The sequence below is a fragment of the Schistocerca piceifrons genome, chromosome X (genome assembly GCF_021461385.2).
Source record: "Schistocerca piceifrons isolate TAMUIC-IGC-003096 chromosome X, iqSchPice1.1, whole genome shotgun sequence".
In the NCBI taxonomy this organism is placed as follows: domain Eukaryota; kingdom Metazoa; phylum Arthropoda; class Insecta; order Orthoptera; family Acrididae; genus Schistocerca; species Schistocerca piceifrons.
This window is the reverse complement of record NC_060149.1, coordinates 591514322-591527778: the sequence shown is the minus strand read 5'-3', so window position 1 is coordinate 591527778 and position 13457 is coordinate 591514322. Positions and strand designations below refer to the sequence as shown.

General features: G+C 42.8%; 1 protein-coding gene across 5 annotated transcripts in view; it reads left to right on the top strand.

The window, feature by feature from the left end:
* The window catches only part of LOC124721652 (Bardet-Biedl syndrome 2 protein homolog), a 170057-nt gene that overhangs the window by 128135 nt on the left and 28465 nt on the right, over nt 1–13457 (top strand). For 4 of the 5 annotated variants that reach the window (XM_047246721.1, XM_047246719.1, XM_047246720.1 and 1 more), the window contains one exon: nt 3030–3178. In XM_047246721.1, the coding sequence (XP_047102677.1) occupies nt 3030–3178 (149 nt within the window). Of the gene's footprint in view, nt 1–3029; nt 3179–13457 lie in introns of those variants that run through there. The other variant, XR_007006367.1, reaches the window with a different exon arrangement.

Genomic DNA, 13457 nt, shown 5'->3' with positions numbered 1-13457 from the left:
TCATATCAGACTATTTAATGTGTGCTAGATCAGTAATGTTATTTCAGATTTTAGTAGTGTAATTCTGTACTTCCATAACTGCCACTGTCATTTAGTTCAGATATAGATGCAACAGTTAGTTCATACTGTGTCTGAGCAGCAGCAGCAGTAGTGTTGCTGGCCTCATCATCTAAAGTAGGATACTTGCCTATGTACTAGTAAAACTAACACTCACTTTTCCTCCCTCTCTCTCATCATATTCCCCCCTCCCTTACCCTCCCCTACCCTCCCCCACCCTCTCCCCCTCCTTTCCTTTCCTACTCCAGTTCAGTTGATATTTTTTTTCTAATAGACAGGTTGTTGTGAGTTTCTTTAGACTGATTCCTTTTTTATTGTCCACTGTCTGGGTAGCTAGACACTGTGTTGTCAACTGGTGCAACAGCCTGCAACCTGCATTGAGGGTGGCATCATCTCCTGTCATTACAAACATGTTACATAGCATCTCAGGTTGCAGGATTGCTGACGTGATCAACAGGGGATACCCATCTGCCCCTCAAATGATCCCTGAAAATTACTTTATAATCTGTATTATAGGATGAACATGTGTAATATTGCCTTGAATGGGTCAGCTGTTCATTTGGCAGAGTGTAAATGGAATTCACTTTTTTTTTAAGGCTAGGCAAGTTTCTGAAATGCTTCGTCAAAAGTCCATTATCCCAGAAACCAGTTACTAGAATGGCCCAAGTATCAAATATGGAGAATAAACAAATGTGTAGAAATTAAATACTGAAGTATTCAGACCTAAGGCTCAGAAGCTGCCCTTCTCCAAGAAACATGTCACCATTACACAGTACTTGAAATCTGATGTAGAAAACAGTTTCTTTTCAGACACATGTGGAGACCTATTGGTAAGATAAATAAGACTTATAAGTGGTGGGTTTTAAAAGCAAATAGAAATATTAAGTCTAGTGATGTCAAAAGTGATTCCAACCATGAGATTATATGGCTGAAGATACCCAGTGACCCAGTGCAAATAGGCTTTTTGTTGGACTGGTAATTGGATGTTTTACTGGCTGCTGGTCTTAATTGCATTAAACACAGTCATTTAAAGGGGGTAATTTTAATTTGGCAAGCTTTGACAGGAAATATGTGCTTTTAGTGCTAAAGACAGACTTCCAAAATATTACTGAACACCTAATTAGATAACTGTCATGAACAACTAGTTTTACAATCCAAATGTGGGGGGGAAAAAGTACTTAGACCCCCAAACTAGAAACCAACCTAACCATTTTGAAGGTGTTAACAAAAAGACATGATTTAGTGACCGTGATGGTATTATAGTCAAAGGAAGATTGGGGGGGAGGGGGGGGGGGGGAGTGGTGTTTGCATATGCCACCTCCCATCCCCCTCCAGCAGCACAAGGACCAGTGCTGAAAATGACCAGATCCTCATAACTCAGCCTAAAAATGATGCACTTTTTTATATTTTTCCAACAGCCCTAAATGTCATAAATCTTGGTATTAATCATAAAAAGCACCATAAACAATTTAATTAAGTGGTAATAGACAACAGCTTCAGATCATTGAAAGATTCCCCCTGCCCCTCCTGAAAAAAGTTAATGGTGGAGGTAAGGAGAATGGGTGACCTAACACTCCTTTTCCAGGCTGTTCCTGGCTGCATTAACTAAAATTCATGATCGAATTTTTAAAGTGTTTGATTCATTTGATATACAGTCTAGAAAAAGTGTATGCATAATATTAATAAATGCAACTAGTGAACAAGAACTTTACTGTAATGTGCTATGCATCAAGTTAACATTCATTGATTCAGTCATCAAATTTTATTACCGAGTGATCTGATAAGTATTTCATAGTCCAAATGTAACATCATATGCATAATATTAAGTCCTGCGACCTTGCAGAGAAGTGGCTGTATGCCTCTTAAAAATAAAAGTTAAACAGCAATCTTACTCTTCTACATCTCCAGAAAAGCATCCGTTCTGTTTGGTGTCCAACAAGTACTCCACCTTGCTCCACCTATTGGCTGCAGCTGTCTTTGCTCCTCTCCCACATGCACAGTCATTAGTCTCACAAATCTGTAGACAGTGCCAAAATTACCATTGTCAAGCCATTTGGCAGAGTTAAATAAACAAATTACAGAATGTGTGTTAAGATGCTGACTAATTCCATATAAAACAAGATATGACTATTTAAATCCTTATTCCCATAAACTTATTTTAGCAATAAGCTGGTGTTATGGTCTGAGGTTCAGTTTTGTATGATAGCAGGAGCACTATTGTGTTTGTTCCGTACATCCTGACTACAGAATTGTACATCAGCCATTGATTCAATTGTTCTGCCATTCATGAACACCATACCAGGGTGTGATTTCCAATAGGATAATGCTCACCCACATACCACTATTGTAACCCAACGTGCTCTGCAGTATGTCAGCATGTTGGCTTGGCCTTCTGGATCACCAGGTCTGTCTTCAATTGGGCACATACGGGACATCCTCGGATGACCGCTTCAGGGAAATGCCAGGATGGTTCCTTTGAAAGGGCATGGCTGACTTCCTTCCCCATCATTTACTAAACCAATGGGACCGATGACCTCACTGTTAGGTCCTCTCCCCCAAATCAACCAACCAACAAACCAACCTTAGATGACAACTCCAGCATCGTCCACAAACTCTATTAACCATCTCTATATCCACTGACCAAGTGCAACAGGCATGGAATTCCACCCCGCAAGCTGTCATTCGGCACCTGTACAATAGAATATATGCATGTTTGCAATGTTCTGACAGTTATAAGAGTTATTAGTTTGCCAGCATTTCACATTTTCAGTGGATTATCTCATGCTTACATTAATCTGTGATCATGCAATGTTTATTCCTTTAATATGTTTCCTAGACAAATGTATTCCCTAAATTTCATTTCTCTACATTAATTATTTTTTGATGTTGTAATTTTTTTCCTTCAGTGTATGTGACTCCATTTGATGTAACTTTTTTAACTTTCTAGTGGTTAACTGAATTTTGTATTGCAGTAAGGATGTTCGGAGATGGTATGCAGAACTGAATTACATTAGCACTGACTTGGTACGGGGCTATAACATACGCTGCACGAATCATCAAGAACTTGTAGAAGCTCTGAAACAAGTCAATCTCATAATAGAAAAGGCAGCTAAGCTAAGAGGTAAATTGAAATATTTATTTGTGTGTGTGTGTGTGTGTGTGTGTGTGAGTGTTTGTGTTTGTGTTTGTGTTTGAGAGAGAGAGAGAGAGAGAGAGAGAGAGAGAGAGAAGAGAGAGAGAGAGATAGCCATCATGCCATGGTAAGGAAAGCATATAAGTGAAGCAGAGACAAATGAGGAATTATTCTAGCAACATTATAGGCCAAAAAAGCAGGAAATCAACTGACATAAGTAACTTTGACAAAGGCCAAATTCATATGCCCACCTCCTGGAAATAAGCATATCAGAAAAGATGAAGCTGGTTGGCTAGTCACACGCTACTATCATGAGCATCTACAGAAAGTGGTTGAAGGATGGTGAAACCACAAGTTGCCCGCTGTGGACCCTAGGATAGGCAGTGATCTGTTGCAGGTGTGATGACAGATTACAGTGCTGATGGTGCAGGTACAAGTGTTTCTGATCACACTGTTCAGTGCACATTGTTGAATGTGTTGCTCCACAGCAGACACCCCTCCCCCTTCCCCCCTCCCCGTCCCCGTCCCCGTCCCCTGCCTCTCTCTCACCTTCAGCCCACTGTGCTCCCATGTACAGCCTATGATATTGTCAATTATGATTGCAGTTGGCATGAGATTATTGAGATTGGACCTCAGACCAATGGAATCATGTCTCCTGATCAGAAGAATCATGTTTCTTATTGCAGCAGTGGATGTTCGTGTCCGGATATGCTGTAATCCAGGTGAACTCCTGCTTGTAATGTGCACTGTGCCACAGATACAGGCCGATGGGGGCAGTATTATACTATGGTACATATTCACTTGGGCTTCCATGGAACCTGTGGTTGTAATCAAAGGGAATATGACAGCTGTCGACTGTGCGAACATTATTGCATATTACCTGCATTCCTTCATACTTCTCGTCTTCTCAATGGTGATGGTATCTTCCAGCAGGATAAATGTCTGTCACATGGCTAGAATTGTTCTACAGTGGTTTGAAAAGCATGATATTGAACTCACGTTGATGTGTTGGCCACCAAATTCACCTTATCAGAACCTACTGGAACCCATCTTGGGACTTTATTGGCCACCAGCTCTGTGCCCTCAAACCACTGGCGCGTAATTTACAGAAACTGCATGATGTGTGCATAGACATCTGGTGCCACATACCTCCAGAAAACTACCCGGGACTTGTCAAATCCATGCCATGTAGAATAACTGCTGTATTGAATTCCAAAGATGATTGAATAGGTAGTCATAGTGTTTTTGACTCATCAGTGTGTGTGTGACTTATCTGTATTTATACCAAAAATTCAGTATATGACAATACACCCATGTTTAGAATCAGAGAATTTTTTATCTTTGTCTTCTAAGAATTCAGTATTATGTTATGCCTCCCTGTTCCATAATTAGTGCATCTAAACATCATAACATGAAATAAGATATACCTGAAGAATTGTCATCCTTGTGGTTGGTAGGAGTCTCGAAAGTGTCATGTTGAAGGCTCAACACCAACAAGTGACTGATACATTGTTTCCCCACACATCTTCATTATGTGAAATACCAGACAAATTTTGAGACCAAGGAGACAGCAGCACACACAGTTTTTTCAAAAGAGGTGTTCACATTCCTCGACATGTGTGGCCGGACATTGCCCTGCCAAAATATGGTATGTGGTGTTGCATGAAAGAGAAGCAGTACTACAGACTCATAAGCCACCATGACGTAGGTGTTGCTGTTTAGATTGCCTTCAGTATCTAACAAGAAACTGCCCACGTAGCCTCGTGTGTGTTGACATGGCTGCTTTCGGGACGGAGAGGTATGTCGACCTGGGATCGAATCCACTTGGCAGATTAGCAGTGAAGGGTTGGTGAGCTGACCGGCCTGGATGACTTTTTTAGGCAGTTTCCCACATCTCACAAGATAGATACTGGCTGGTTCCCATGTTTCTACTCAGATACACACTATGCAAGCATGTAGAACACTTTCTCACATTTTCACACAGATTTTACTCTGTATGCAAATAGATTGAGCCCACTGTTTCTGTCCAGGTGCATGAATAGGAGACTGATGACATTAGATGTTTGGTCACATTAAACATTTACTCGACATTAGCAGCCTCACCACACAGTTGTGTGCTGAATCCAAAGGTGCTCCAAACCATTGCACTTGGTGTTTGTCTTCTGTGCTGTCACTAATGCAGACTAAGGTTTTGGTCATCATGATAGCATGTAACATATATGCAGCCATCACTATAGGGCATGTTGAAGTAAGAATTATCTGAATGCACTATAGTTTACCACTTACTGAGGCAGTCATTGTTTTCACATGCTCGTGGCAGTCTGAGGCATTTTGTTGCCTCTGAACAAGAGAAACGAACGCTGTGGGGCCTTTAGCAGCTTTGAACTGCAATGTTGAGGGATCCATAACTGGTACAGTACTCCAACCTCTGACCAATATTGTCAACAAAATTGTATGGTCTGTTTCTGCATAACAATAAGATTGTGGTCTTTCATGTTGTCACATTGCATTGTCCAACATTACTAACCACTGCATACATTTCTCTTCTAGCTATTAGTCCCATTACACATCACTGTGATATCAATAAGCCCTCTGTCATATTATAATCGTCAATCTGAAAATTGGTTTCGTGCACATCTTTATGAGTCTATCTTGTGCAAGGCTCTTCATCTCTGCGTAACTACTGCACCTTGATTCATTGAAATTTGCTTACAGTAGCCAACCCTTGGTCTTTCTCTACAGTTTTCACACACACCCCCTCCCATACTTTCCTCCATTACCAAATTGACAGTTGCTTGATGCTTATAATATGACTTACTATAACACAAAACCACAGTGTGCTGTAATAAACTATGGTGCTGTCTCTCCCCGCTCCGAGAAGCTAATGACTAAGGCCCATGTTTTAATGACAAGTAATACTTTGTCCTGAATTTGAGGGTGAATTTTACAACAATTTATTCATGAATCTAGGTATTTTGGTGTAAAAAAAATGTATTCTTATTGTCCTTATAAATTCATATTTACAATTTTTTTAATAATAGGTTATATTTTGGCCAACTTTTGCCAAAAATGCATATATTTGTTGTATCTCTAAGAATACAAGAATAAAAGCATAAAAATGTTGCTCACATGAAAAAGTTTCAGATGATATTATCACACATTATTTATCAGGGCTATAGAGACAAGTAGCGTGACACACCGTTTTGTTCGCTGATGTAAAACATTGGAGCACAGGCTTGACAAAATGCGCTGGAAGCCAACAAAGGTGGCTTCAGAACGTAATAAACATCACACATTGTGGTCACATTATACAACCTGAATACAGTTGCAGTCTGGTTCAATATCATGAAGTTCTTTGTGGTTATGGAGAGAAGTTATTCAGCACTGACGGGGAAATGTTATTTTGCAAACTATATAAAGTTAAAGTTAGTGTAAAAAAGCACTTTAATGTACAACAAAACTGTAATACCACCAAACAAAGGAACTGTGTAAAGAGAAGTTCTGAAAATGACAGCAGACAAATGCTGTCATTTCAGCAGACAGGTCCATCTTCAACTGTGCAATCATCTTTCGAGGATTTGTGTGAGATGATGGTGTATTGTAGCATCCAATTGGAGAATATTTCATGCTTCTGAGAGTTCTTGGAGAAGTACACAATACTTACAGTTCCAGAAGAATCTACATTTCGAAAGAACTGTTTATCTGTGTGCTACGAGGAGATGCTCAACAAAACACAAATTAGTGTTGCTGGTCAAAAGGTCTGGGTGTCTGTAAATGAAACCGCCGATGTGGGTGGGTGTTACATTGCAAATGTTAAATGCTCCACTTCACGTGTGAAGTTCTCGAGAGAGTAAACAGCTTGACAATTGCCGTTTTATTTGACAGCCCTATGAAGGACTGTGGCCAGATTGTGTGAACAGAGACAATCTTCTGCTGCTAATAACAGATGGTGATTCATACATGGCTGAAACAGCCAAGGGGCTTCAGATTCTCTACCCCAGTACATCACTTGCCTTGCACATACATTACAAGGAGTTGCAGAAGAGGCATGATCAAATTACCCTAATGTGGACAAAGTGATTTCCTGTAGCAAGAAAACTATGTAAAAGCTCCACTATGGCTGCAAAAATTCAAGGAACACCTTCACTGCCTCTTCTCACATGATGGGGTTCTTGGCTTCATGTTGCTGACTGGTACTGCACCGAAACGACAACAACCTTTGTGACCTTGATAACGATGAATCAAGTGCTATGAAAACTGTGAAAGATGTATTTACCGATACCTTTTCTGGAAACTTGACATATGCCAATGCCAACTTTTCAGTGATATCAAAAGCATCCACAACTGGTAGCTGCTGGTACTCAACTGTGTGACACTCTGGATAGTGTGGAACATGTGCTGTGTGAGTTTTCTCCTGTTTGTGGTAATGTGGCTCACAAAGCGAACAACAAATTGCAAACTTTTCTCCAGTGGAATCATGGATATTCTAATGTGCAAGATTAGTGACACACTTTCTGCAAATGCCATAACATTTGAAGACAGTGAACCACAGCAGGCCTGTAGTGACCTCACCACATTCAAATATACTCTTGTGGCATTTGTGATGTGAGACAAGAGGTGTGAAGTGCAAAATGATCCCCTGCAGCAGCCATAGAGCTTCAAAAATGGAAAATCTGAAAATGCACCTTGGGATCAGAGCAATTCTCCAGAAACAGAAGAGTGACAGGACTTGGTAACTATTTTGAACACTTTAAACAAGTGGTGTGTAGTAGTAAAAGCACCATTCTGTTGTTTTGATAGGTTATATAGTTTTCACTTAGCTTTTTTTTGGACATATGCAAGGATTTCAAAAATATGTGCTAGTTAGTTTCAAACACTGTAAAAAGTAAGTACTATACTCACAATTTGTGCAGAAGTTAATTTTGTATTACATGGTATATATAAAAAAATCAACAAGCACGTTTTTGACATGTTGAATAATTGGATCAACTGCCGAATGTTTGTGTCGCTCTGGCGCAATATTTCGGCCACGTAACTCGTTGCCTTCTTCAGGTGCTACCTGAGACTGCCGTATTGGAGGATCTTGTCCAGTATTTGTGCCCAGAGGGCGCTGGGTGCTCTGTCGTCCTTGCCCACCTGGTGCTGCTTTACTGTGTTGTCTCTTCCCCGGTGCTCCCTCGGACGTCTGCGCCCGACTTGGTTGCCATCTGTGGCAGCTGTCTGATACCTGTCCTGTGTCGGGTGTTCCGTTCGCAGTCTGCGCCCGCCTGGTGCTGCTCCTGAGGTTTTGGCCCTTCCCTGGTGCTCCCACGGACGTCTGCGCCCGGCTCGTGCACCATCTGTGGTCGTGGCAACTGTCTGGGAATGGACCCGCGTTTGGCATTCCGTTCATGGTCCGCGCCCACTTGGCACTGCTCCTGAGGTGTTGGCACCTCCCTGGTGCTCCCACGGACATCCACGCCCGCCTCGTCCACCTTCTGTAGTTGTGGCAGCTGTCTGAGGCCCGTCTCGCGTTGGGCGCTCTGTTCGTGGTCCACACCCGCCTGGCGCTGCTTGTAAGGTGTTGTCTCTTCCCTGGTGCTCCCTCGGATGTCCGCACCCGACTTGGTCTCCATCTGTGGCAGCTCTCTGAGTCCCGTCCTTTGTCGGGCACTCCGTTCGCGGTCCACGTCCACCTGGCGCTGCTCCTGAGGTGTTGGCACTTCCCTGGTGCTCCGACGGTCTTCTGCACTCGGCTTGTCCATCATCTGCGGTCGTGGTTGCTGTCAGAGGCCCGTCCTGCGTCAGGAGTTGCAGTCACGGTTGCGGTCTGCGCCCGCCTGGCGCTGCTCCTGCAGTGTTACTACTTCTTGAGGAGTTTCTTGGTTCATTTTGTTGGGCTCTGATAAGCTCCAGAGCCAGACTCCACGCCGAGCTGAACTGGTAACCGCTGTCTCGGTTTATTAGGTTGTCTGTGACCTTGATCTCGATGGCCTTCTTTATGACACTGTCCCAAAATCTTGGAGTCTGTGTCACAATTTTGGTGTTGTTGTAGTCCATTGAGTGACTGAGCTCCAGACAGTGCTCCACTATGGCAGATTTGGTTGCCTGTCCGAGTCTGGTGTGCCTCTGATGTTCTTTGCACCTGATGTCCACCGTCCTGGTTGTCTGATTTTCCACACTGGCATGGGATGTTGTAAATGTCTGGTTTATGTAGCCCCAGGTCGTCCACACTCCCTAACATTGTCCCAATTTTGGAGGTTGGACAGTCATCTAGTCATGCAAAAAGTCATCTAGCCTCTCCCTGCCATGGGGCCAAATGACAAAGTGTAATCGACATACCTAAGAAAGCACTTGGGTTGATAAGTCGCTGATGCAAGTGACTCCTCTTCGTACCTTTCCATGAAAAGGTTGGCTACCACTGGTGATAAAGGGTTGCCTATTGCCACTCTTTCCGTTTGCCACTCACCGATTCACTCAATATCATTGGAGAGATTTTCGATGGTGCCCTGCTCGACCTGTTCAAGGATGTACTGAATTCAACATATTTTCTTTACGGGGGTGAATTTTATGAGCTAAAGTGCTTTCTTAAGTATTTCGATGACACTTGTCGTTTGTCCCCGTGGCAGGGAGAAGCTAGATGACTTTTTGGAACATCTAAATTCATGCCACCCAAGCATAAAATTTACTATGGAGCTAGAGAAGGATGGACAGCTCCCATTCTTGGATGTCCTGGTCAAGAGGAAGGCAGATGGCACTCTGGGACACAGTGTGTATCGTAAGCCCACCCACACTGACTTATACCTTCAAGCCAGCAGCTGCCACCATCCGGCACAGAAGAATGGAGTCTTGAAAACATTAGTTCACAGGACTCGGGCTCTGTCGGATACGGAAAGTCTGGCCACAGAGATTAAACATCTACAGCTGGTGTTCAGCCGAAATGGATACTCCTCCACAGACATCCAAAGGGCACTTCGTGCTACCAGCCAATCACAGGGTACAGAAGAGGAGCCAGAGGAGGCAAAGAAGGTGGCATACCTGCCATATGCTGGACCTATTTCTGCAAAGATCAGCAGAATTCTTTCGAAATATGATATAAAGAGTATCTTCTGTCCAATCTCCAAAATTGGGACAATGTTAGGGAGTGTGAAGGATGACCTGGGGCTACATAAACCAGGCATTTACAACATCCCATGCCAGTGTGGAAAATCCTACATTGGCCAGACAACCAGGACGGTGGACATCAGGTGCAAAGAACACCAGAGGCACACCAGACTCGGACAAGCAACCAAATCTGCCATAGTGGAGCACTGTCTGGAGCTTGGTCATTCAATGGACTACAACAACACCAAAATTGTGATACAGACTCCAAGATTTTGGGACAGTCTCATAAAGGAGGCCATTGAGATCAAGGTCACAGACAACCTAATAAACGGAGACAGTGGTTAGCAGTTCAGCTCGGTGTGGAATCCGGCTCTGGAGCTTATCAGGGCCCAACGAAAGGAACCAAGAAACTCCTCAAGAAGTAGTAACACCGCAGGAGTAGCAGCAGGTGGGGGCGGACAGCGACCGCGACTCCCGAAGCAGGACGGGCCTCTGACTGCCGCCACGACCGCAGATGATGGACAAGCCAAGTGCGGAAGACCGTCATAGCACCAGGGAAATGCCAACACCTCAGGAGCAGCACCAGGCGGACGCAGACCACATACGGAGCACTCGACATGAGACTGGCCTCAGACAGCTGCCATAACTGCAGATGGTGGATTAGGCAGGCGTGGACATCAGTGGAAGCACCAGGGAGGGCCAACACCTCAGGAGCAGCGCCAAGCGGACGCGGACCACAAACAGAATGCCAAACACGGGTCCGGCCCCAGACAGCTGCCATGACCACAGATGGTGGACGAGCCGGGTGCGGATGTCCGTGGGAGCATCATGGAAGGGCCCCGGGTGCTGTGCTGTGTTGAGAACCTAACCGGCACTGTGAATGCATCATATGTAAGTGAAGACTCATGTTGTCTCCGTGTTCCGTGTAGCTTTGTTGACAGACAGCCTACCTCAATGCTGGCACACGAGTACACTGCCTGGTCCGTATGGCACAGAACAGTGGCATCATGAGTTACTGCACCTGGTCGGTCCAGTAGACTGATAAACTTCTTATTGCTGTAAGATTGAGACTGAACTTCAATCACCTCATCATTTTTCTCTTCACTGTGTTGTTTACTGCCCATTGTATTGTCAGACTGTTCAGTTTTTGCCAGTTCTATAAGCTCATTCTTCAGTTCCTTGGATAACTGTTGCATGTCGTCATGAATCTCTGTTACTTTTTGATCCAACATTTTTTCAAATCAGTTTCCAATTTTTTATCATCATTTGGTTTTTTATCCAAATTTTGCTCATGATCATAAAGTCGTTTATTAGTATTGTCTAGCCTCATGTTCAAATTTTGATTATTATCATAGAGGCTTTTTACCCAGTTATCATAAAAGTTGGATTATTACATCAAATTAGGCAATATTATTGATATGATTGCTGTCTGTGCCTGCCTCTCATGTTTCAAGGTCTGTGTTTGAATTTGAACTTTCATTTTCTGTTGTCTCTACAGTTAAAATTCTGTTAATTAATCCCAATTCATTAATAACATCCGTGCTCAAAATATCCCAACTCTACTGCTCTCCTCATTGATTAGGTTATGATTCTCAGTTTGATTACCTATTATTATTCAAATATGTATACTGCACACACAATTTATAGCGAACTTATTATTTACTGTCTTTATCTTTTTTCCTGTCCAGAGTGGCTTGAAAAATGGAGACGGCACTGAAAATTACGAATTCACTTGCCATACACTGATGCTGGCAATCAGGCACTGAATCCAAAGATTTTTGCAGGATGTGACATCCTTGTCACCAGTCCCAATTAATAACACCACAGTTTGGTGTTCTATATTAAATGATGATGCTGCCTCTCTCCACTCCAAGGAGCTAATGACATTTTTTGTTTCGCTAGTACTTTTTAGGAAGTGGACAATGACAGGTTCGAGTGAGAACAGTTGTTAGCAAATGACAGACTTTATTACCAAAATCAATGCTCATTTCAGACATTTTTAAGGACACTCAGCTTTATCAGCATTCCACTTGCCATGATACAATGTTAACCATTTTATCCTGAAACTTTTCAACTGTCAGAATGCGATGCAAATGAAAACATACCAGGGAGCACATCCAGCCAATGCCAGCATACACCCCCCCCTCCCCCCGTCTCCCTCTGTCACACACACACACACACACACACACACACACACAGAGTGAGAGTGAGTCTGAGTCTATTATTGAACTCAACTGCCATCAGGCAACAACAATCACTACATCAGAACGCATTGTCAGTGAGCAAATGCTGGGCTCGACTAGTACCTGCTGTAACATAATACATGATATGCGATGAAGCAGATCACTAAGTTTGTGGCGAAATGCCACAAACAATAACCAGTATATCATTGTGGTAGGATACAGGATCTTCATACTATCAACCAACCCTTTCTGTTAATCAGGTTGTCATAATGTATTTCCCAGTTTGATTCAGTACCTTTTCATTAGTTATCCTATCTACCCATCTAACCTTCTGCATTTTCCTGTAGTACCACGTTCCAAAAGCATCTGTTTTCTACATGTCGAAACTGTGGGTCACCCACATTTCACTTCCACACACAAGACTACATTCCAGACAAATACCTTCAGAAAAGACTTACCACCATTTAAGCAGACTTTATCTCCAAATCCAAAATTGAGGTTTTTTTCCTCAAAATTTCATGCCCAGAAGTAGGGCATTTGTAGGATATGATGCGGAGTTTTTCTTTTCTTTACCAAATAGGACATTGAGCTTCCATTCAGCTCTGACTCTGCTCTCTGCCATGCCTACTGCTTTGACCTTGAATGTACGCATTGTGCTTCGAGGGTTATTGTATGACAGCAGGAACTGTTTGTGGTGGCAATCTTTTTTTTTTTTTTTTTTTTCAGTTGATGTTTGACTTTGGAGATACCACTTCTAAACTGCATAGTAAAGTGTGTAATGAATCATGATATGGACCAAAGTGGTTCAACATCGAATTTTTAAACAGGATGCAGACAATACTATGGTGTAAATTTTAGAATCACGGTTGTTTGGCATGCAGAAACAACAAATGATTGTGCGGCATCCAGTAAGTATGGAGCTGCAGAAGTCAATGTTCGGAGGTGGCAAAAGGGCAAAGGATGTCTGAACTATTTTCAAAGTTTTTGAATCACTTTGGGGG